The sequence below is a fragment of the Salvia splendens genome, chromosome 15 (assembly GCF_004379255.2).
Source record: "Salvia splendens isolate huo1 chromosome 15, SspV2, whole genome shotgun sequence".
In the NCBI taxonomy this organism is placed as follows: domain Eukaryota; kingdom Viridiplantae; phylum Streptophyta; class Magnoliopsida; order Lamiales; family Lamiaceae; genus Salvia; species Salvia splendens.
The window spans coordinates 18,489,806-18,516,338 of NC_056046.1; the positions used below are offsets into that span (position 1 = coordinate 18,489,806).

Genomic DNA, 26,533 nt, shown 5'->3' on the forward strand with positions numbered 1-26,533 from the left:
CGTCTTTCATTTATTTTATTTTATTTATTTATTTTTAATAGTAAAATAAAAATAAAAAATGAAAGACGCATGACGCTTATGCGTCTTTGTCTGTGACGCATGACGCTTATGCGTCTTTCAAAAAAAATAAAGAAAAAAAATAAAAATTTAACGACGCATGTCCCTCATGCGTCTCTATAAAAGACGCATCTCCGTCATGCGTTTCATTAAAAGGAGACGCATGAGGGTCATGCGTCTCTCCCAAACCCGGAACAAAAAAAAATTCAGTACAAACACGGAATCTAAGTTTTATTCTAGAACAAAAAAAGAAAAAACCCCATCATTGTATGTCTGACTCCTTCTCTTCAATTCTGACACCATGTATGTACTACTCCTTCCATCCCCTATTAAGAGCTTCATTTTTTGATGGCACGGATTTTAAAAAATGTTAAGAAAAGTGAGTGAAAAAAAGTTAGTGGAATATGAGTCTCACTTGTATATATTAGTGGAATGTGGGACCCTATTACCATTTATAGTAAAGTGAACTTGCACTCCTATTCGCGGACGGACTAAAATGGAAAGTAGACGGAGGGAGTATATTTTAAAAATAATTAATTTTTTTATCAAATTAGTAAATTTATTCTAACTCCATTTATGGGGAGTTACAATATCACAAATAATATCTAAAAAGGTACTCCCTATCTTTTATGGTAACTTTCAAAATTTATGTACAATCACAGACGAAGAGTGGGATACAAATTTACTCAATTTTATTTTATTTTATTTTACTACTATTATTATGCATTACTATTAAAAAATTCTAGGAATTTATGTATCCCCTCAGCCAGCCAGCCCCTTCTTCTCTACTGTTTTCTTTTGTTCATTTTTTAACTGAATCTATGCTCATTTGAAGATGTGATTTTTTGTGGTTTTGGGTTTGTATAATTGTTTAGAGAATAAAGTTATAAATATTCTGAAAGGTGAAAATATATCACAATGAAACCTTTACATGAAGCATAGAATAAACATATGTATACTTGCAATTATAGCTTAAACCAAGTAACAATATAGTCGAAAATCTTGAGAAAAAACTGTTAGTATATAGTTTCAACTGATGGGCTTGGGGGAAACACACGAAAAACCTCTCAGATCTTCATTTCAGAAGATAAGAGCTCAATTTCCACTGTACCTAAGCTATCAACGAGCAAAAATGCGTTGCCAACTCTACCTATCCTCAGTCTTCTTCTTCCGATGCATCCTTGAGCCACTGCATCAAATAAGTGCATTAGAATGTGTAGACATTTGTAATAAAATTCATGATTATCTAGATAGTGGATATGGTTATTAACCTGTAAAAATTTCTCTGCCTTCTTCACGAAAACCTTATCCGACTCATCTGCCTGTTCCTTTTCCGATTCCCAGCGTAGTATACCATCTTCTTGCAAAATGTCTTTGTCATAGAGAAGATGCAAAATCTAAAGATAGACCCAGATTACACAAAAATATGAAAACAATGAATTCAGTACAGGATTCTCAGATCAAGACATTGGCCACTAAAACATTTAACTTATTATTGAAAGATAAATGCGTGTGAGTTGTTCTGTTAAGTGTGAAGCTTATGTAATGTTGATTTCTAATTTTGTCTCTTAAGCCACATATTACTTGCTAGTAGAAAGTGCGAGATGCCAAGACTATAGCATGTCAATACTAGTATATCGTTATTTGCTAGTAGAAAGAGCGACATGTCAAGACTATAGCATGAAACAAGAAGAGGCAAGGCATTCAAATCTCAGAAGTGAAACTATAATTTGTACAAAAAAATCCAACAGAAACGAGTTACCTGGGAAAATAGATTTGCATATTCTTTTGTAGACTCTAAACACATTTCTTCAAATTTCAGTATCACCTCAATCTGCAAGGAATGCAATATATCAAAAGATATTCTTAATTGAAGAGAATTTGATACGAAGGACGTAAAAAGTTTTCTTGAACTCATCATCAAAAAATATTAATATGCTGATAAAGATACCCACTGCTCCCTTAACCCCAACTCGAGAAAAAGTTGTTGATAAAGCTACTGATGAAAGCACTATGTTTAACTTGACACCTAGAGAAATACCAAAATTTGTGCACAACCTGAAGAATAGAATTACCCACTTCAACATGAACTTGATGATTTTGTCTAAAGTAGTTATGACCAAAGACATTCGTGTGATTAAGAATTATACATCGCTCAATAAGACAGAGAGAAGCATTTCCAGGATATAGTAGCAAATCAACATGAGGAAACAAAGTATGCAGATACTCCTGCACATGATGATAGAAGATGATAGATTTGGGGTAACTGTAACTGATTTAAGGCTGCCAATTATGGTTTTAGAGTTCAAAATTGTGGAATTTTAGTCCCCACATAAAATAATGTAGCCAAAATAGGCAAAGCAGACTGATAAAGTAGCTTATAACAATAAGTAAGAAGTCAAAAGATTTTAATGTACCAACCTCTTCATCTAAGCTTGGCAGATAGTACTTCAAAAGCTTTTCCCATTTTCCAATCACACCATTAGTAATTTTAAGTAGTTCTCCTGCAAAAAACCAGTTGAGTTATCCATGCACACCATAGAATAATGAACTGAATAGCTCTGTTCCACAATGCCAAAAGAGTACAGCTTACAATGGGTATTTATAAATACTTAAATAGTAAGGAGTGTAAATGATTAATGATCTGCACAAAAGATTGTCCAATTTGAGTAACTACATTTCACTAGTGTGAATTATAACATAGATTAAGCAGTTAAGCTTGACAACTTCTAGCACTTGGCCTCTTTGTAAACTCTATAGATTTTAAACTATTATGATTCACCCTGCTTAAACTATCTTATAGATTTTAAAGATCCACCCTGTCCATCATATTGTGCATGAATTTATTAACTATTATTATCTGGCCCACCTATATGCTGCCAAATCAATAATGCGTACGAGTTTCTGCAGCAAGATCAATAAATATCAAATCCCAAATAAACACCAACAATGCCGGTGACATGGGTCGTGCAAAGTTTTTGAGGTTGACTAAATAAATTCTAATATTATACCCCGGTAGAGCTAACAAGTTCTTTAGAATTAATTTATTCATTCGTAAAGTAAGAATGTGTATAATTGAATCCAGGCCTGTTTTCTGGTTCACATAAAAGCTGCCAAATCAGTAACCACCTGAAGTTTCTGCAGCAGGATCAGTTAATATAAAATCTCTAAATAAACACCATCGATGCTGCAGACAGGATAAGGCTCATGTGAAGTTACTTAAGGTTGATCACAAAACTTCTAATATTTTTCCAGCAACGAGCTATCTAATTCTCAAGAATTTATTTGATTCAGTTCCCAAAGCACATATGCAGGCTCGGATAAACCTTGATTCTCCATCTGCACGCAGGCGCCACTGTTTTACAAATATTTCGTGAATAGATCAACCCAGTTTGATTCCATTTTATATCGTCCAAAAGCACCCAGTTCACCTTCACAAACTTGGGACAGAAAAACTTAGTGAGGGAGCATTCTAAAGATTAGTAACTTTGTCATTTTCAATTAGCTAATCCTGTAACAACATGGTTCACAAGGATTGTGAGTAGTAACTAGTAAGTGTCTGTGTCTCTTCACCTTTACTCAACATCAAAGGATTCCTGCCCAAGCATATCTTCACATATGAATTTTCATAATACTTCAACTATTTGTTCTGAGAGCCATCTTTCAAAGATTTATAGTCTTATACTGACTGTGTAGAATAAATACAGTAAAAATACAATTGATTTTCATAAAACAGTGTGAAGTGAATGACGACATACCAAAACTACTTGTACGGAAAGAAGAAAGTTTCATAAACACAAAAATCAAATACATATGAATATATTCTTACTAAACAATGATATATGCATGCTTACTATTTGGCATCCAGCACATATAATTCCATTCACATACTTTATTTGAAAAGAATAATAAATGAGGATTGATGGTAAGAAACTATTAGAGGGACGATTAAGCATGTGCAATGAATACATGCATTCAAGCTAGTGCATTGACTGTATAAGAGATCTACCTTAACATTGACTACGTTTTGAAGATGTGATTGTGAATACCTATCCTAATATCACTCTATATCACATATGTTACCATGATTTAAATTGGAACCCGTGAAATAACTTTTATGCATGTATGTAAACCAGCATTTTGGTAATGGTATAATCAATATTTACCATCAAAGTACATGTTTCACAGATTATATAATTCCATCCACTGAAACGAGAAATTACCTGCAGAATCATGTGGAGTGTCCACGGCATACTTCATCATAGCATAGAACAAAGCGCCAGCACAATCAGTAGAAGCCATATTGTATGACAGCCTGAGACACCAAAAGTTACAAAGACAAAATTTGTTATAAGTGTCACAGAGAATGGCTCAATTAGATAAGTTCTACCTTGTATCTCTATTGTTGCAAGATAGGACTCAAATTACAGGACCCACATAATGAATGTAGATTTTGCACAGAATGAATTCACCCAATACCAGTAATGATAATATTAAAGTGCTTCGATGGAAAGAGAGGATCGCATCAAGCAACAACAATTACTACTTACCTGTAACAGCATCCAATTGGTGGATATGCAGACTAAACATTTACTATGTCAGCATTCCAATTTCCAATACTATTATTTTTCAGATCCATGCAACTTTTTAGATTAAAAAAAAGTAATTTTACCAGTATGAAACCATGAATGAAAGTTCTTCGACTACAAGGTTACAAATAAAAAGGTAGAGAAAGGCTGCATCATACCTCAGCGAGTTAACTTCTATTATTATATGGTCTTCTTCTACATTTTCATGTATAGCCCTTAGAAAAGTTGCTTCAACCTGCAATGAGCAAACAGAAACAACATTAGAATTTCAAACACCATCCCAGTACGACAAGAATCATTGTCAGCAGGTACCTCTCTTTCAAAATGAGCATGATCATCTCTACCATCATCAGATTCATTACCAGAATCAAGTCCCAATTCTCCTGAAGGTGGAAGAATGTTGCTTTCTTCGTTTGATGTATCCAGTTCATCGGTCGCAGATTTGATTATTTCAAGAAGTCGATCTGCAGAAATCGGCGCCACTGAATGCCTCCATTCTTCTTCAAGGCCTTTTTCACCAAATGACCAGATAAAACCAGCCCCACCAACCTGGTCGCATAGTATTGATTAGAAAGCTTACATGCAGCAATCTAGCTATACAGACGCACATCATGATATCAGTTAAATATTTTTCATCACATGGGATAGTCTTAATCTTAAAGCACACAGCCCTAACAAACAATTTATTTTCCAAAAACAAATACATTTTGCATCCCTCTAAATAAGTTAAAATAATGCATGTAGTTTGTAACATTTAATGAAGATCAGTCTTTGACATATGCAAGCACCCCCTTCTTAATAACAAATTAACAACAATATCTGCAAGGCTGTTTGAGTGATGAGAGCATAATATAATTTGATTTAAGCAGTTCTTGGATGCATACTTTGTATGTTGGCAGCTCATAATGCTCCTAGATATTACTGGCTTGCGAAAGCATCATAATCTGTATTTCTAAGTTTACCACCTGTATCGGGTATTGACTGGGTATTAATTGTTCTCTCATAAAACCTAGTAAAAGTGGTGCTAAAAAGGGAAATGACTCACTTATGACATCCCAAAAAGGAATATGACTCGCTTATCTTGGGACGGAGGGAGTATATCATAAAATGACAAGAGAGTTACCTCTAAGTTCATGGGAAATGATATGCTAGTAATTAACTGGTCAAGTGAATCTTCAGTGCAACAATACTTTCGTTGTCTATTCATCCAGGACATCAATATGCTAAATTCAACTCTATTTCCAATTGGTTTCCTAGAAATCTTCCTCTTTTACTTTACATGTTTTAGATGGTTCTACATGTTTAGACATAATTGCATTAAACCTTAAGAGAAAAAATCAAGAATAAAGGAAAGAAATGAATTTAGAGCCATCAAGCTTTTCTTAAAGCAATAAGTTGCCTGCCACTTCAGCTACTTTAAAACTAGAAAGTAGAAAGAAGAAAAATTAACAGCAAAGAAAATTTGGACCTCAGATGCAGCCTGAATTTGCAAATCAGATACCTCAGTCCTCAACTCCTCCTCCAACACATCAGTAGTATTAGGTACTGCTGCATATAGAAAATACCAATAGTTAAAGTAGATGCACTAGCCTATCAATATGATGCTATATGTGCACAAATGCATTTCTTACTATTATATTACAGCTCAAACTTGCCAAATACACTCCAGTTTATATGAATAATAGAGGTTAAAATACATAATTGCTGATAAAAGGAATGATTTCTAATCATACATTATGTAACAACCAAGTAAAATAGCTTCTAAAATCTGTAGGGTTTTAACTAATAATGATGACAGATTATACAAGGTTCCAGAAGTTACATGTGATTTCTATGTTCCCACTACTATTATCAGCATATTCCAGCTCTTCATCACTGTCTTGTCTGACAGGCTGTTGGAGTAGAGAAACCTTAGAGTAAGCAGGCACAACAAAATTTTGCCCAATTATGACCTACACAGCACAAGTGCGTTAGATGATCGGACTAGTCTCAAACACAGAATATTGCTCTCTCTCCGTCACATAAAAATACGAACAAATATTTGGGGACGGGTTTTAACAAATCTAGTGTTGTTTGTATTATGAGTGGAGAAAGATCCCACTTTAGTGTTTATATTGTGAGTGGAGAAAGAGTCCCTCTAAGGGGTATTGTTGTGTAAAGTGATAGTAAATAAATGTAATAGTAAGGGTACTATTATAATAATCTATGGTCGGGAGGTGTACAAAGAAGAAAAGAAAGAATCGTTCATGTTTTTCTGGAACGAACGAAAAAGGAAAGTGTGCATGTTTTTATGGGACGGAGGGAGTACATCTTAAGATTGAATCAATCATATTCTTCGTGCTAGGTGTTTCTGTAAGCACAATTTCAACAATACTCGTCCCTCGTAAGACTCCTCCCACAAATTGGTTGTAAGTTTGACAGGAAACATATAGATGAATTGTGGCCGCAACCTAAAATACCCTCAAGCACATTTAATCTAATTACATCACATGGTTCTGATGCTTCTGCATATCAAAACAAATAAAAGTTCCACCAAAACTATGGCTGGTGCACATTTAATCTAAATACATTACATGGTTCATCACATCAAAACAAATAAAAGAGACACCAAAACAATGACTGTTGCAGATAATGCAATGCATGCACCTTTCCCTCTTCAAAAGTGGAGTAAACGTGTTTTGCCACTTTTGACAGGAAAGCAGAAATGAGTTCTTAATGGTTTTGGATACAATCAACAGAGTTATCCCTTAACAATACAATCAACAGAGATATTCCTTCACAAGTCATTTTAGAGTTTCTTTAGAAGGCTTCTCGATTCTGATCCGATGCAATTAGGATCCCATTAAAATGAGTAACTTCAACACGAAGAAACTAAGGACTTCTCACTAGATGTCATCGTGAAACAAAAATTTTGTACGTGAAACTTATCCAGCGTTGACTCTTAACACTAAGTCACCAATAGTAACAGCTTAAACTTCTATGCAAGATTGCAAGTTTAAAGTCAGAGGCAAACAATGCAACAAACAATGAATAGAGGCTCCAAAAAGGTTAGGCACTTCAAAGTGTACCTTGAAAGATAATACGACACCAGCTTCAAGGACCGCTCCAGACTTCATGGTCACCCCATCACACACTATTGCATGCTTTAATCTACAGCCATCCTCAATGTTCACCTTATTCCAAATGTAACATCCATCAATTGAAACATTTGATCCAATTACACAGTCTTCACCAATGACAGAATTGGAAACTTCTGAGTGCTTTCCAATAGTGGTGCGACTTCCAATAACAGTAAAGGGGCCCATTTTGGCAGAACGTGAGAGACCTACATCTGTAAAATCAATGTTCATCATGCGGAAAGTCAAGAGAAATCATGAAAGGGATCGCCAAGAGTTTCTCAACAAACCCCATCATACAAACTTATATCCATAATTCATAAAGAGCAGATAAGACGAACATTTCAATAATTGCTAAATAGCCAAATACTATTATTTCAAACCCAGTGTTGTGTTTGCATACATAACATGAAAGCAAGATATGCTATAATTATCAGAAAAAATAATGTTTACTGTTCAGCTGGCAAAAGAGCATGCCACTTAGACTTCATGATACGAGTCCAGTGAAAGTTACTTATAGGTACAGTGCACTTCTCATGTTCTCACAAATTCATGGTTTTGGAGAACTTATATACATTAGTCAATTTTTTATGATTTTTGTCAAATGACTTTATCATGTATGCATGTTCATAGAAGCAAAAATCAAACAAGTTCCTTTGCAAGAGAAAAGTGCTAGGTTAGTCGGTTCTGTCAAATTTGCACACCAGTGACATGAAATTCTGCAAGAGTCAGATTCTTACAACATTGAGAACTATTCAACAGATAAAACGCTATAACAAATAAATAAATTGTGGCGCAGTTGGAATTTGATCACACAGAAAATAAGTGTGTGCTAATCTGCTAATGTGGTACTGTTTTCAAGGGAAAGAACCTATTCGCCCCACACTCAACCACTGCATCTTCAGAATTTGAAATTGAAGGTAAAAGAATACGACCAAGCATAATTGGAAAATTAAAAGATCCGATTCTTACTGAATGCATACCAATGGGACCCTATTAAGGTGTTGAGTATTTACCTAAACCTAGAACATAATTATTTGCAATGGACGGTTATAATTCTGGAGAAAAAGTCAATTTTTTACAATTGACACGACTACAGGAAATAAGAAGGGAATTTCAGGATTTATTTTACCTGAAGCACGATAAGTTCCACGTCTTTCAAGTTTTGTCAGACTATTCTGAAGAAACTGAATGTCAGGAACCAAGGGGTAAGTCCACCTCTGTATTATATCTTTACTAATAGTATCATAGCTCCTATAGTTCTCCACCCTTGCTGCATAACTTGAATGAATTTCATGGGTGAAAATTTTATAACCCATAAGCTGAGCAAAAAGAAAAGAAAATTAGAACAAAGACTAAAGGCCTTCTACCATTATTTCATAAAGCTGACTATAATGCAATTCAGTTTGGCCTCTGGGAAATGCCAAAAGGGTAAAAAAGAAAACCTAATTACCACTATGCGGCTATGCCACAAGATGCAGCATGGCATTGGCTTGAAGCCTGGAAGGTTTATAAAGACACAAAGAAAAAAAAAACTTAATAATATATCAGTCAAGGGTGCATGTCAAGAGATTAGTACACAAATAAATTAACAAAGATGATAAAACTATGATAATATGTCAACCATAAACAATGAACAAACTACTAGTATTAAATTACCATGGACCAACCCCGGGCACCAAAATGAATTTCACTTATGCAGCACAGACACATTTGAGCTGCTGGTGACCAAAATTACTCCCTCCGTCCCACCTTAAGTGAGGCATTTCCTTTTACTGCAAAAAAGTAACACTCAATCTCTCTCTTACTTTATCCTCTCTCCTACTTTTTCTCTCTACTTTTTTCTCACTCCTACTTTATTCTCTCTTCATTTAACCACTAAACACCACTACCTAAAAATATGTGCCCAAACGAAATGTGTCACATATAATGGGACGGAGAAAGTATAAGATAACTGATAGCCAACACGTACAGAACCAATAATTGAAACAGCCCAATGAAACAACCAAGACAAGATAGCTAATATGAATATGACAACTATAAAACTATGATACAAGGCAATTAACTGCCAAAATAACTTAAGCAATGCAAGCCTAACGAATACATGTTTCTTAGCTTAACCCATTATCAGACTCTGAAGTTTATCTTGCTTTCAGACTTTTAGTATCTGATAGTGCCAAGTATTTAGACTTAGCAAGCTTTAGAAGCTCAACAGAAAACACCTTCACACTTATGCACACATACAGAGTGCAATAACATAATTACAATTTACAGTCTAAAGTCACTAAACACAAAGGAGAAAATTAAAACAACATAAAATCAATGGATCAAGTAAATCCAAAGAAAGAAAACAAAAACTGACTATAGAACCTCAATGAGAGTCTCATTTGTTAAACTTTCTTAAGATAAATGTTGGTTGTACCCTTGATGCTTACACCACAGATAACCAACCAGGAGAGGGAAAAAGGCTACAAGAGTGATGCCAGTATAAGGCTACAAGAAAGAATTATTTTACTAACAACTTCAGGGACTCCCGCCCTTGTCACAGAACTTGGTGCAAGAAAGCATTATTTTACTAACAACTTCAGGGAATCCCGCCCTTGTGCCTATAAACTGCTAATATTTGACAGCATATCATTGAATGAGCCATTAATGCTAAATCCATTATATGCCAATTCCATCAACACTCCCTTCCATAAGCTACGGGAAAAGGACCGGCATAAAAATAACTAAACAAAACATGAACTGGGTCCTGAGATTGAATCCTGGCATTCTAGTTAGGTGAAACGGGGTGTATCAGAAACAACTTTACAACACCTCGCATGTGACTATGTGAGAAACTTATTAAGCACAAACAACCATGAGAAGACACAAACATATCTAGGCCAGGAACCTTAGGAAAGGGAAGCAATTCATAGGGAAGAATGAAAAAAAAAGTGGATTTGTTACAGAACTTTCCCACTGAATCCAAAACCTATCTCCTACTTCATCTTGACCATCTATGAGATGAACTCCTTCCTGTTGCTAGCAACATTAAGAAATCACTTACTTTTAAGAGTTCCGTATTGTAGGAAACAGAATAAAAGACTCGTTGAAAAGAAACACACTAATCAATGAGTATAAGCCACTTCACATTCTAAAATAGCACAATGTCTGATTATAACACCTTGGCACGCTGATCTTTATCACATCTTCACATCATTTTGTATTTTTTATTTGTGATAAAACATAAAAATACATTAATCAGTATTGTTGAGAACATGCCCAAACAATTAAAAACCACAATCTGTGCATAGTGCATATGCAAAAAAAATCATATATACATACACATGTGCCTTTGTTAATCAGGGAAGTTTACAGCTTACTTCATACTGGAGTTTTTGATTGTCAGGATAAATATTAAGTGAGGACTTCCCCCGCAAGAACAAAAGTGTGTTCTTCATGTATTAATACTTACATCATCAACAAGTAACCCCTTGACAAAATGACGGCGTAAATGCTGGTAGTCAAAATTGTCAGTGAAAAGACTCAGAACCTCTGGAGAACATATGTCAATATAGCAATCCTGCAAAGAAAATTAATTGACAACAGTTAGACTCGAAAATCTACATAGTTCTTCTCAAACATCTTGAAAGGGTTTTAGTAAAGAGTTTGATAGAAACCACAACTAAGCAAACATTAAGTCCTAGTGTTCTAGCTAGCAGAAACCTTTCATGCAATTTATAATATATAATAGTATTCAAAAGTTCATAACAATATAGCATACATGTCACTACAATCCTTTCATTTAATTTGATAATTTTGATTTAATCCCATTATAGATTGATATTGTTCATTACTTGATGTTTTAAACTTAAATTATCTTTTAATTCCTTAATTCATTTGGAATCGCCAAAATAAATTCTATATAACATATTTCAGCAAAAAACGTAGAATATAGCCTTAGCCTATCCTTTTCTCTTTAGTTGACCTCTTCTTTGATCACTCATTACCTAATTTAGTGAATATTTTCACAGATTCCCCATAATTGGCACTGAATCCCAACAATGTTATCAAGTAGCGGATATGGCGGCGCCATGGCGCTATGGCATGGCGTTCAGTGGTGGAAACGCCATAGCACCATGTCGCTGCCATAGCACCGCCATATCTGACATTTGACAACATTGCATGTGTACTGTATTTAGGAATGGGGCATTATGCAAGAAACATGGAGGTTAGAGTTGTATTTTATTCTTTATTAATTGTTTAAAGTGTTTTAAATGTTATATTTTAATTATTTTCTAATTTCTGAATTATATATAAATATATAAGTATTATTTTATTTATTTAATTATTGACCGCCATATCCGCCATACTAATACGCCATATCCCTGTGGCGGTTTTTAGGCGAACCGCCATAAGCCGCCATACGAGATTGATAACATTGAATCCCAATCAATGCTAGGTTCAACATATTGGAGCTCTCATCCCTGGAAAGGAAATACCTATAAACTTTCTTTATTGCACCAATTTTCCACGTGTTTCACTTAATATTTAATTAGAAACTCTCACCAATTAGACTTAGATGGGTAGCACCGATATTACCCTAAGAAGAGAGTTAAAATGAAATAACTAGCAATTTGTAAACACGGAAATCCAGTGATGCTGTGCTTAAGAGTATCTATATATCCTACATTGCAGGTGAGGCAAACAAAGACGAAATCCAAGAGAAATAGCATAACTATGTCTCCGGTCAGTTGACAAACTTTCTGAGCGGCCATGTCCGAATATGCTCCAATATACTCCCTTCATTCCATGTTAATAGAGTCATTTTTTTATTTTGGAAAGTTCCAAGTTAATTGAGTCATTTATATTTTTGGCAAAAAAATAATTTTTCTTTTTACTTTATTCTCTCTTACTTTACTCTCTCTTACTTTTTTCACCATCCATTTAACACACTATTCTTAAACTCCGTGACAAAAAGAAATGCCTCTATTAACAAGGAACGGAGGGAGTAATAATTATAAGCATCGGTGATTGACTAGTCATGGAGATAGGTGTGATTATTATAAGCATCAGTAAAGATGTGCAGGAAATTGAAAACAGTAGATAACTAGAGATAGGTGTACATATCTCAAAGACGGAGCTTATTGTTTATTTAATATTTACTAGTCATTTATTCTAATACATAGGATAAACATCCTTTCATACCTTTCTTTTAGTTATTTTTAGGTTCTGCAGTTAATAAGGCTTAAAGTGGAAACAAACAGTTGTTTAGAGAAAGATACGAGCCTGCTTATCATTGTGAAAAGATATAGAAGAACGATCGAGCAACATAGTCCTGTCCAGAGTGAGAGTCCCTTTTGAAGTATCAGCCTTATCCTCATAATATAAGAGCTCTTTCGTTTCAGGGTCAATTGCCATAAACAGCTCCTCTGTTCCAAGACGAGATTGATGTGTTATTGGAGACGGCTTTGACTGTTTGATTACCATAGTCATTACTGCATTGCTATCTCTTTTCTTTCTCTCTTTGTGTTCTTTAAGCGCCTGGGTTAGTGGCATGTTGCTCACAGTATCCCCAGTTACAAGAACAAAATCTCCATGTACCTTCAAAGAGAACCAAACATAATAAACAAGATTATTTCAAACTTAAAGACAGAAATACACTACAAAAACTTGAAGCAACCTTTTCCTATTTGAATAAGGCCGACGCATCGATATAAGAGTGAGCCATGTTAGAGTTAGACTAAACTAAATTTGTTACCTGGGGGATTTAGACCCTTTTTTTCTTAGAGAAGGAAGTGAGACTTAGACTTCAGAAAAGCATTTCAAATAACTCCATTTTAGACAGATTCCAAACCAAGCAAAATCATCAAGGAGAAGTTGTAAGACTTATAATTTGCATCATAAGTGAAAATACATTTCTGTCCATTCACAAGCTATTAATGGAGCCAATATGAAGCAATCACAAAAGTTTACAAGTAGTAGGCACAACATACCACATTCTTCTCATATATCAACCGTAGAGCATCTCCAGCACTCATGGCGTTGTAAGACTCTATTGTAGAAACCGAAAAGTTTGGCTGATTGAGCCAGTTGGATTTTTCCAAATATTCAATCACTTGCTTGGAATGAGCACAGCAAAACACAAAAACCTCCTCAACTCCAGCCGATTCAAGCCACACCAAGGTATACTCAATCATAGGCGCATTCACCAGTGGTAGCAGTACCTTAGAACATACATGAAAAATCAACAAAAGACAGAAGCAAAGGCAAATCAAGTATTATCATACCCCAACACAACCGCAATCACACATTAACTCCTAGTGCTTACAAACAGTATTTGGCATTACGAGCTAGTAAAACAGATTCATCTCTCGTATCCTCAAAAGTAACTGAAACGTAGACCCTAGTGGTGGCAACACGAATTCAAACCCAACAATGTCTTCCATCTCAAACCCTATGCACGGTAACTTTTCAAATTGAGGTATGCTCAGGTGCGAATCGCGGAAAATCAATAATCAGTGTAGAAGAGGCTATCGATAAAAAAGGGGGATTACCTTAGAGCGTTCGAGAGTGATAGGGCGGAAGAGAGTGGCGAAGCTATCGGCCAAGAGGATGGCCTGCAGGGGATCGCGTGACAGTTCCTCACCTGCATCATCGCCTGCCGTTCCTCCCCTGCTCCCTTTCTTCGCCACCATTGCGCAGTCACGAAGCTGCGCAGTAGACGGACCAAATTTATGCAGCTGTTGTGTATCGCACGAGAAAACCACAATTGTTTCGCTTGCACTAAATTTTTTTTTTTTGCGCTGCCTTTTTCGCTTGCACCATCTCCCCAACAGTACTGCAATACAGTAAAATAATACCTTCACGTTCCAGCGGCTATGAGGGCATCCGCAGTGGTGCGGATGTCCCGGCAGAATTCCCTGCACACTTCCCAAAAACACATCCGGGCACGTGATAAGGACTTTTCCCTGCTCTGCCACGTCATACGGAATTTTCACTGTACAGTGGCGGACTTCCCCTGCGGAATTCCCGACGGAATTCGCACATTGAAAAAAATCACAAATTCACAAATTAAACAATGTCCGGAAGTAAACAATTTATGGGATTAAAATTTCGACGCGAATACGGAAAAAATGCAACCACTTTAGTTTTAAAAAACATACTTCATTAAAAAAATTACATAATTACTAAAACAAGTACATTATTTTTTAAATAAAAACCGGCTCCTCACTCCTCGGATTCCCCGCCGCCGGTTCCCTCGCCGCCCCCGCCTCCCCCCTCGCTGTCACTATCCGACATCGCGTCGAACCCCAAGTCGCGGCGCATACTGTTGAGGAGGGGTCTAAGCTTCCGCTTGTAGTGGGGGTCGGTCGCTTGGCGCCATTTCTGCATAGCACGTAACAAGGCGTCATGTGCGGCGATGCGGGCATAAGAGGGGTTCTCGGGATCCGGATCACTTTGGGTGGGTGCTGCCGATTGGGCCTCGGCGGAGCTGCTGGGACTGGGACTTCCCCTCGACAAACGCGCCGCGGACCGTTGCCCAATCGGGCGACGGCGGCGGGCTGACGATGTGGGAGTGGGGAACTCTGCCTCGGTGGGGGGGAGTTCAGCGGAACCAGCACTGCTGATGTACTCTCCGGATGCGCTGATCCTCGTCCGCTTCGGCTAGTCGGATTCCACACCCGTAGTGAACTTGGGTGAATCCTAAACCGCGAGATACACATCCCAATATTTGAATTCCCCGAGGCGCTTTTCGGGGTCGGGGAACTGCTGGTGAGACAGCAGCTTCACATCCTCGGCCGACATGCCGCTGGTTGCCTAGCGGAGGTTGTTTGTATAAATGCCGGCAAATCGGCTGAGCGGCTTCTTCAACCGATCACACTGTTTCCGGCATTGCTCCGAGTTGTGGGGCTTCCCCGTTGGCGGTTTGAACTGGAGGTAGCTCTGGCTAATGCGCCACCACATTCGGTCGATGTGCTGGCTCGCCCCGACGTATGGATCCCCAACCACACCGATCCACGCCTTCGCCAGCGCGACGCACTCGTCCGAGCTCCAGATGGTCCTCTTGATCCCGCTGGATCCCTCCCCCACGTCAGCAACGTACACCGGGACGCCCCGTCCCCTGCCCCCCTCGCCTTGGCCTCCCTCTCCTCTCTGTAGTCGGCGGATCCTCCTGGATCGGAGAAAGCCCCAACTCCTCGAACGAGAACGTGTCAACGCCAGTTAACTGAGTCTCGAGAGGAGTACTCACCGGGTTGTCCGTCGACAGTAAATCCATAAAGGGCCGATAGACGTTGTCCACCGGCGATTGGAGAACACCCGGCCTACTCCCCCCCGAAGCGCCAGGCGATCCCTGCATCATCCCGGGCATCATCATCCCCGGCATCTGGGTATCACCCCCGGCATCTGGGGGATCATCCCATACCACTGTGGGTACATGTTGTAGTACCCCGGCATCATGCCCGATGGCATTCGGGATTGTGGCAGCATCCCCGGAAATTGGGACATCGACTGGGACAATTGCGTACTCCTACCGATGGGAAAATGCAGCGCCGGTGAATCGCTCGAGGCGGGAGAAGAATCGCTATCGTGGTGCTCCATTGATGATTCAAAAGAATGGTAATTAGAGAGAGAAATACTCGTTAAAACAAGTGGTGCGAATGAAATGAAGTTTTTTTTTTTGTTTTTTTTTATTTTTTATTTTTTTTTATTTTTTTTTTATTTTTATTTTATTTTTTTTTGCGAATGAAATGAAGTTCAACGGGGTGCGTTTATAGAAAATAAAAAAAACATTTAATGCACAATACGGGACGTCCGTGCGGAATTCCGTGACAGTCCACGCAATGACGGACGTAAGGACGGAATTCCGCGAGGAATTCTGCTAAATTCCGCGGACCTGCGACGTCCTCAACCCAATTCCGTATCCGCGCCCGGCACGCCTAATGGCGGACGTCCGCGACGGAATTACGGGACATCCGTTGGAATTCCGCGCGGAAGTCCACCATTGCGGATGCTCTGAGAAGAACTGAAGAAGATATGAAAATAACCTAATTTGATTTCTATTAATATTGATTAGTAGTAGTAATTAATTAGTGGCTTGGCCCATATTAATATAATACACATTTATTAATTAGTTAAAAAATACTACACAAGTTTTTTTCTAAGTTAACAAATATAAATACTAATTAGTTATATAGTATTAATATTGATTAGTTATGCTTTAGTAAATTACATAGTAATTTGGTAGCTTTTAATTTTTAATATTAAGAATTGGTGTATTTTAAACTAATATTATGCCTAATGCCTAATATCAAACTAAATATGCTATCAACTATCAAGTATAACAAACGATAGTTAAACATTAATAATTAAAACGATACCTAATTTATGTACTTATGATATCTTTAATGAATTTTAATTTTGAATTTTAGCTTTTTTATATATACTTTGTAATATATTTGTAGTATGTTTATTGTATTTAAATTTTTTATATTATATAATTTTTTATTTAAGAAATAATAGATTTTGTATATAGTTATATTAATTAATAAATCTTAACATATTATTTAATTTAATTTAAGTTATTGACAAAGTGTCATGGGGTTAGTGTGTAATTTAGTTAAAATATGTAGGTATGATTGAAAAGTATAAAAAAAAAATGAGTGCGAATCTTCTTTTGGGTTTGACTTTAGTGTAAATGGCTGAAGTAAAATTAATATTTAGTGTGAGATTTATGCTTAAATGGGTTTGAGTTTAGTAGAATGGTTGGAAATGAGTGTCAGCGGCGGAGGGTTTAGACTTTAGGGTACAAAGCAAAGGCTTTGTGCTCAGACACATAAATTAATGAATGAAGCGCAAATCTGATCACCGTATGATTAAAATTTAATATGTTTTAATGATAATTAAATTTATAATATTTTATCGTGATTTCAATTCAAATTTTACATACTGTTGTTAAAAAAATCAACTTATTATGTCTTTTCGATCCTGCATTTCCATCTCTTTCTTAATATTTTCCAAAGAAGTTGATAACATATGAAAGTGTGTGGCACAATATTATGGTTCGCTCCGTTATAGTATTAATTTTTTAATGGATACATGTGAGTCGGAGGACGTGATGTATTGCTCTAGCCGAGAGATTTCGGAATATGAGTCTAAATTCGTTGAACTTTTGAGATTTGGAATTAAATTCGATGACCTATCAGAATATATGATCGAGGTATGCGAATTTTTCCGAATAATGATTTTGTAGTGTTTTATCTTTTTTCTCTTCATTTTTCTTATTATTTCTCTTCCAACATTTGTTAATTGACAAAATTACCTCTCTTTAATAAAAAAATATATAAACAAGAATAAAAAGGTTCAGACTTTATACATTTGTCTCTAAGGAATTTTCACAGACATCTAGTGCGCAGAGTGCGTATGAATCATATGAAGTTCAAACTTGCAATATGTACACAAATTTTTCCACTTTTTGGGATAGTATGTATGTATTTATATGCTGACAAAATAAAAAATGGAGTAGCACAATTTATCCACTTTTCGAGAATGTATGTATATGGAGAGATTCGTATGCTTACAAAACAAAAAATATGGAAGAGTGAAGGTAGAGATGCCCACCGGTTCCGGTTCGGTAGAGATGCCCACCAGTTCCGGTTCCGAACCGGAACCGTGGCAATTTTTCCGAACCGGAACCGTGGCAATTTTTCCGAACCGGAACCGTCGCAATTCGGGTCGCGGTCCGGTTCAGGTTCAAGATATTTCGAACCGGAACCGTCGCCGAACCGGCGGTTCGGGACGGTTCGGAACCGCCGGTTGGGGCGCGTATATCAAGGCATTATGGATGGGGCCGACGGCGGCAGCTTTTCAGCTGCAAAACCGGCCGGTTCCTGCGGTTTTTAAGCGGTTAACCGGCGGTTAACCGTGAAAACCGGCGGTTAACCGCCGGTTCAGTGGCTTCCGGTGGCGGCGCGAGAAACGAGGAGACATGGCGCAGCTTTTGCAGACGGTTTGTTGACCGAACCGCGGTTTTCGACCGGAAACCGGCGGTTTCGACGGTTTTCCGCCAAAACCGTCGGTTTTCCGAAAATTCAATTTTTTTTTTTAATTTCAGATTTCAAATTCAAATTCTTCCATTCCTCCCCCCTCCCATTTTTATCTATAAATACCCCCCTTTATCATCATTTACATTCACCCCACTCTTGTGTTAATAAGAGTTTCTCTCTTCAATCTCCCAATTCTCTCTCTTTGTCTCCAATTTGTCATTTGTGCTATTGTGCTTCCATTTAATTACTCAAGTGCTACTCTTATTATTACTCATTGTTATACACTTATACTTGTTCCCGTAATTCTATAAGTTGTCTTTCTTTCTCAATTGCTAAAACAAAAATATATATATATATTATTCCATATTTCTACATAGCAATATGTCTTCATCCCGAGAAGGTCGTGTTGATAAGGGAAAGGGAAAGTCCAAGAGGCCATCTCGGCGATCCGTTATTGATGAAATTTCTCAAATGAACATGGATGTGTGGCAGGTTAATATTTATTATCTACTAATTTAATTAATTTTGAATTACATTACATTATTGTTCATAATTTTATTTGAAATTTACAATACAAATATTATTTTGTAGACTCGAGAAGAGCAAGATGTGGCACATGTCATTGCTCTCTCTCGCTCTCAATCCCAGGGCGATGCTTATGTTGGTACCGGTAGTGGTGCTCCCGGTCGCGGTGCATATTCTCAACAAATTCCAACCCCTGTGAATGTTGATGATGATGACGACGAGGAGGAGGGGGAGGAGGTAGAAGAGGTTCAAGAAATGCTGTGAAGATGCGATCGATTTGTGGCAAACGTATGTTGATCCTATTAAAACTGCTGTGAAGTTTATTCATAACAAAGCTCCTGTTGGTAGAGCTTGGAAGAGATATTGTCATAGTAAGCAATGCAGGTACACCAACTTTCGTTTGGATGTTTCAACTCGTTGGAACTCGACGTATGATATGTTGGAGTCGACTGTGAACCACATTGAGTATTTATGTGATTTTTTTTGAAGTTGTCCTCATGTTCCTTCTGATTTGATTTTGATACCCGTTTGTTGGGACCACAAGAAGATTTGTTTCGATTATTCCGTGCTTTTAAAAATGCCATTGTTGAGTTATCTGGTGTTTATTATCCTACTTCTGTGCGCGTTTTGGAGCATTGCATGTATGTGGCAATTGGTTTTAAAACATGTGTGAAAAATACTCAATTCATTGAGTTGAGGGCAATTTTGTTTTATATGGTTGAAAAGTGGTTAAAATATTTTGCCTGTATTCCAAATGTGTTTTTGATTGCAAAATGCTTGGATCCAAAGTGGAAGTTGCATGGTGTTTATAAAATTTTAGACATGTACTATGGTTGTTTGCACGATTTGGATTTTTCTCAACTCCGCGAAATGAGCTTGACAAAAGGAGAATGCTTCGAACTAAGTATTCCGGATGTTGATGAAATCAAACTAAGGTTAGATAGTGCACTTCGTGCTCTCTATGCGGAATATGATATTCGCTATAACACCGCTCACCAGGTACGTGCTCCTCCTAGTCCTTCCACATTTGATTTTGGTGGCGGGGAGTTTAGCAATGTCATGATTGATCCAGACGTAGTATCACAATTGCAAGATCTATATGGTACTACAACCAATAGGACTAGAGCGACTAGTGAGTTAGATATATATTTGGAATCGCGCTCTATTTTTCAAGATGCAGGTCCTCCTACTCAACAAATTGACGTCCTTAATTGGTGGGGAACACATGACAAAGAGTTTCCGATACTATCCATCATGGTTAAGGAGATTTTCGCCGTTCCCGCTTCCACCGTCGCCGTTGAGCAAGCTTTTAGTGTCGGCGGTTGTGTCCTAGACGACAGAAGGAGCAATCTCTCCGCCAAGAACATGGAAGCCACTATGCTACTTGATGATTGGGCAAAGGCGGACATGAGAGCACAAGAGTCGGATTTTGACTTCCGTGTAGAGAGTGATGGTGAAGAATTTTCCTCCGATGGCGATGACGAGGTCAGAAGCGAGAGCACTCAACAATAGCAATGACGGGGGGGCGATGAACGGCGAGCACGGCCGACCAAATAGGTATGCAAGGTAAGAGAACTACGTGGGCTTTGATTCCTCAATAAAATTGTGGATATGTAGGCAACTAAACTTAAATTTGAAAAGTTTAACTTTGAAAGTTTAAGTTGAGCTCAAGCCCTTTTCAATTTTTTCCCCCCCCATTTCATGTTTTTTTTATTTAAGTTCCGAGTCCGACGACACTTGTAAATTATATTACATTGTTGTATGTTGTATACTTGTAGTTGTAGTTGTAGATGTATATGTACTGTAAATTGTAATGTATCGTTGTCCGTTACAACTCAAACTCAATAAAATTGATATCATTTTATCCTTATTCGTCGTATTTCTATTTGAATTATACATTGTCTTGTTCCAATTTGTTGTATAAATCCAAATTTCAATTTAAAAATAAAATAATAATCGAACCGCGAAACCGCCGGTTCCGAACCGGAACCGGAACCGTGAAATAGCCTCATGGTCCGGTTCCGGTTCCGCCTTCGACCAAACCGGAACCGGCGGTTCCGAACCGTGGGCAACAGTACTGTGAAGGTGAGTGGAATTTTAAAAATTTAGGGCGGTAGAAATTGCAATGAAATTTTCTGAAATTGGCTACAAGTGGGTAATTTTGTCAATTGATAAATGTTGGAAGGGAAAAACAAAAAAGAAGAGAACAAAGATTTTAAAAAAAAAACTAAAAAAGCCTTATTATAAAAAATTCGTATGTCTCGATCTCATATTCTAAAAAGTCGGCGAATTTAATCTCAAATCTCGAAAGATTAGTAAATTGAGACTCATATTCCAAAATTTCTCGCTCAAACCTCCCTCCGACTAGTTCCCATCTTTGGAAAAAAAATGGATGGAATATTTTGATATATCAATGATGCAATATATTCGACAAAAGAATAATTATTTATTTTCATGGCTAAGCCTGCTATCATAAAACTCTTGTTAAGCTTTAAACGTACGTGAATATACTCACTAATTGCTCATCGAGGCAGTGGCGGATCTGGGGCAGGAGGGGGCGGTCGCCCCTTCCCAGCCATTCGTAGAGCCTAAACTTTCCATTGAATCGAGCCAAAAATAGTATATCCGCCCCCTCCGTGGAGTGTATAAATCTATTTGCTTTCAATAAATGTCATATAATACGTAGTAGTCCAATGGTATTGTTGTTGAGTTACTTTTTTATTTTATCAATTCATATTTCTTTATTATCAAAATAATATCTTTAAATACTTTATGAAATCTAAACTTTTACTAATTTGCATATATTATGTTGTTATATTTATTCTTTAGTTAAAATTATTTTTAATCTTTTGTTAAAGTTTTTTTTGTCCCAAAGTACTTATAATTTGTGATCCATGCATCTTATTCTCTATGTAATAAAATAAACATTTTAGATATTTTTAAAATCTAAATATTTACTACTCTACTTATATCACTTTTATATATAATATTTACAATGGTTTTGAATGTATATAATAATTACAATAATTTTATATTTTAAAATGAATAATACATCTTTGCAAGCTATAGTACATGAAGCTAGTGCTACTTAAATATTAATATAATAGTATTTACTTTATTATTAAAAATAATATTTAATATAATATTTAATATTTAAATATTAAATTTATTAATATTTAAATTCTGCCCCCACCATTTCCGGATTCTGGATCCGCCACTGCATATGGATTTGTGGTCATATTACGATACCAAAGAGGCGCAATGTACACAATAATTCAACTCAGATATCATACTCAATTAAATGCAAATGGAAAATAAAGTAAAAAAAGAGAAGGGAAGATTAAAGTAAGAAAAAAAATAAAAAATAAGAGAGATGATAAAATAAGAGCAATAAGATGATAAAGTAGGAGAGAAATGTAAGTCAATTATTGCCAAAAAAAGAAAATGTCATACTTAGGTTGGGATGTACTAAAAGAGAATACGTTTCACCTACGTTATGATGGATGGAGTATTATTTAGCTACTTATAGATAATGTAGCAATTATAAAATGAAAAGTACCAATCCCTCCATTCTGCGGTAGTGGAGTCGTTTCTTTTCGGCACGGGATTTAAGAAAAAATGTGTTAAGTGATTTAACTAATGAAGAATAAAGTAAGAGGTAGAGAGGTGAAAAGAAAATAAAGTAGAAAATGAAAAAGGTAGAGAGATGAAGAGAGAATAAAGTAAGAGAGAGTAAAGTAAGTGACAAGAAATGTGTTGACTTCTACTAAAAGGAGAAATGACTCCACTATAATGGAACGAGGAGAGTACTAAATAAGAATAAATAACTAGAAAGAACCAATCAAGTTGAATCTCGAAGTCTTCAGCTCCTCTTGCCTCGATCATACCTTAGGTGATGGAATGAAGATGAAAATATGAAATACGAAATATGGTTTGTTGTGATTTTCAGGGCGTAACTTAGATTCAAAATACAAGCAATAAATCTCTAAAAATATTGCTTCTGCAAGTATACATGCGTGCAATGTAGTACAAAAGGTATCGAACCCACATAGAGGAGATTAATTACTAAAGCAATTTAAAACTACTAAAAAGCGATAAATTTGTTTGATTTTGGATTTTGAACAAAAAAATTGACCAAACAGATTAAGAAAGACTTGAGATTAACACAATAAAGGGGAAGAATTACTTGTAATTTGGTTAGGGTTGATTTCCACATGACACGTATTTCATAATTACTTTTCAAATGCTTTTAGGTATCGTGTTGATCTTACGCTCTCCCGCAGCTAATCACTAATCGAGGAATTTTATATCATGATTGGTATACTAAAAAGCATGTTTTGAGCATGTTGCACGTATATAATTACCTGTATACAATAAATCTACAATCCACTTTTAACCCAAGACGAAAATAAATAATTTTATCGCACATGCGCTTACTTATACATTTGTAAGATGTTTCTCAAAATTTAAGTGTATAAGAAGCAAACAAGTCTAATTCTTCTGCAGAGTAAACTAGTCGCGAACAACGTTCACAAAAGGTGACACGGTCAGTTCTTTGTAGAAAAGAAATAGAATTTCACAACCTATGTAGACTTTGACTACCTATCGTGAAATGTTGCAGCGCCAGTTCGTATGTTTCCTTACCTTAAGAAATAAACAACACTGGTGTAACCACAACTTTGATATTACGGACAAAGAAAATCGTGGGTCGCTCATGATTTCTTGGGTTGGTGAGAAAATTAAATCCACAAACTAAACAGAAAAAATACGAGAGTTAGAGGCTGGCTTCTAGTATTTTCAATCTAATTTGGGATGACAAATTGTGCGTGTTGGGTCGTTATCAGACCAACTTGGTATGTGAATTAAATGTCTATCTTTGTTCCCATAGCTTTACTTGATTTATGTGAAGTGATGCTTGCAAAAAGTGTGTTTTTGGTGTAGAAAGCGGAATGGATGGTGAAAATGGACATGGAAACTAGCTTTGAGGCATTCCTACAATTTTAGAGACCTTCACGCGGCAGGGTGACCAAGAAATAGGAGAGGCCGAAAATGAGCCACGCGGCCGGGTGAATTTTATGTCTAATAATTCACGCGGTAGGGTGTGTCGACGCAGTAACCGCTGATTTTCAGTTTTCAAATAATTGGAAGGCAATTTTGGGGATTTTTCAGACATCCATGGACGAGAAAAGAGAGAGGAAATGAGAGAAATAGAGGAGGAATAAGAAAATGAAGAAATTCCGGCCAACATTCCGACAATCGATCTCCAAATCCCAATTCCACTTAACTAGAGCATGCTTCCTATGGTTTTTGTTGCAAATTCCACGATGTGTTTAGGCTAAACTCTCTATGTTGCTCCAAGGTATACTCTATGCTTTGTATGGATGTTTTTACACCATTGAATTCATGTGCCTGTTACAACAATGTGCTTAATGTTTATTCACTACGTTTTTTTACTAATAATGCAGTGTTGTTCTTTCCTTTGTTATTGTCTCTTTAACATAGTTTAGGAATGTTTGATTGTTGGTATGCTATTGATTTAGAATTGTTCAAATGATAATTTGATAGTGGATTAAATAGGTGATTATAGTAGGTGTTTATTTCTCCCGCGCTTCTGCAAGAGTTTATAAACATTGAAAATTGGTTCATAGGTTATGTGTTAAGCTAACTGTGAACTACTCATCGTGTACATGTTCGGTGTATGTGATTAGGTTGATGTTTTAATCCCTTCATATGTTTCATTGTTAATGGTGTAGAACAATACAAATCTAGTGAGCAACTTGGAGTGACGTGTTTTCCCGTTTGAAAGTCTTTCTTTAATTAGCTTGTAGATATATTTTATCAACAACTTTCAAAATCAAAAATCAAATCTTCACATGTTTTTGTATGCTTTTAAGTGTAAACAATCTTTCAACTCCATGTGGATCGACACTTGGAATACTACTATGACATTGTAATCTTGCAGTATTGTAGTATTACTAGAGTTAAATAATCAAACTTGATAATTTGTGTAAACTGGTCCAGATACTCTAAAATACACATCACTTGGTAATGACCTAATCCAATAAGCATTAACCCAAACTTGACATGTTGAAGAAATTTTCAATCCGAACACAAACCTAACCTGCTAACTTCAAACCTGAATACGATCCGTACGCGACACAATATAATATTTTGAACATGATTTACACGATTAAACTAGATTTACACAAATATAGAGAATAAAACTAAAGTATATTTCTATTAAAAAAAAGAAAGCTATAATACTCCTTTTGTCCACCAAAATATGGCCTATTCTTTCCATTTTCGTCTGTCGATCAAAATTAGTCTATACTAAAAATGGAAATTACCTTCAATTTATTATTCACTTTTTATCTTTATTTTTCTTAGTCTATCCTTATTCTCCTTTTCTCTCTCCTAATTTACCCATTTTATCTGAATCTCTCTCATACTTCACCAATTTTGCATTAAAATCAGTGCTATCCACAAATGAAACTATTTTTTGTGAACGGAGGGAGCATTACTTGGCTTCATAATCCACTAACAATACTCTGATTTTTTTTTCTTTTTATCTGTTTTTTATTTATTTTATCAATGTTGTATTAAAGCCGATTCTCAAACTTTGTACTCCCTCTGTCGCTAAAATGTATGAACATTTGCTTCGGCACTGATTTGTATGTATAATTGGTAAAGTAAGAGAGAGATAAATGGTAGTGTAAGTAGTGTTAGTGGGGAGTGGACTCCACATCATTAGTAGAGTGGTGTAATGATATAAGTTGTAAATAAAATGATGTGCAAGAGTAATATGTTATTTAACTATTTAAAAATTAAAAAGTTCATATATTTCAGGAACATACTAACAAAGAAATAGTTCATACTTTTCAAAGACGAGATGAATAATACATTTAGGTGGTGTGCTGTTTCCTAGATGAAAAAATATCAAAATATAATCTTGAATTGAATTATAAGACTATTTTAATTAAAAAGAATAATTATAAATGATTATCACATAATTATCTCACTATAATAAACTAATATTCCCGCTGTCCTATTGAAGATGACTTACTTTCCTTTAAAGTTTATCCAAGATGATCCATTACTTAAAATGAAAACACATCTATCTCTACATTATTTCCTCTTTCTTACGTACTATCTTCACTTTACACACAAAATAAAACTTTACTCTCTTCACTTTACACACAAAATAAACTTTACTCTT

General features: G+C 36.2%; 1 protein-coding gene across 4 annotated transcripts; it reads right to left on the bottom strand.

The window, feature by feature from the left end:
- Positions 1 to 996: 996 nt before the first annotated feature.
- LOC121768356 (translation initiation factor eIF-2B subunit epsilon-like) lies at positions 997 to 14,616 on the bottom strand. 4 transcript variants are annotated; one of them, XM_042164833.1, is made up of 15 exons: positions 14,302 to 14,616; positions 13,741 to 13,971; positions 13,034 to 13,348; positions 11,220 to 11,327; positions 8,895 to 9,084; positions 7,715 to 7,977; positions 6,469 to 6,598; positions 6,115 to 6,194; positions 4,959 to 5,195; positions 4,805 to 4,881; positions 4,281 to 4,372; positions 2,479 to 2,561; positions 1,820 to 1,891; positions 1,329 to 1,429; positions 997 to 1,246 (listed from the first exon to the last, which is right to left on the bottom strand). In XM_042164833.1, exons 1-14 carry the CDS (start codon positions 14,440 to 14,442, stop codon positions 1,352 to 1,354), a joined length of 2,097 nt encoding a protein of 698 aa, XP_042020767.1. In that variant the 5' UTR covers positions 14,443 to 14,616; the 3' UTR covers positions 997 to 1,246; positions 1,329 to 1,351. The 4 variants fall into 4 exon arrangements, 3 of the variants coding, with proteins under 3 accessions (XP_042020767.1, XP_042020766.1, XP_042020764.1); XM_042164832.1 differs by having other exon boundaries at positions 1,329 to 1,454; positions 6,115 to 6,191; positions 14,302 to 14,615; XM_042164830.1 differs by having other exon boundaries at positions 1,329 to 1,454; positions 14,302 to 14,614.
- Positions 14,617 to 26,533: the final 11,917 nt, after the last annotated feature.

Coding starts and splice junctions, on each gene's coding strand:
- LOC121768356 (XM_042164830.1), bottom strand. CDS start 14,442: ATGGTGGCGAAGAAAGGGAGCAGGGGAGGAACGGCAGGCGATGATGCA. Junction 13,972..14,301: donor TCACTCTCGAACGCTCTAAG/GTAATCCCCCTT, acceptor GTATGTTCTAAG/GTACTGCTACCACTGGTGAA. Junction 6,599..7,714: donor GTGTCGTATTATCTTTCAAG/GTACACTTTGAA, acceptor TGTGCTGTGTAG/GTCATAATTGGGCAAAATTT.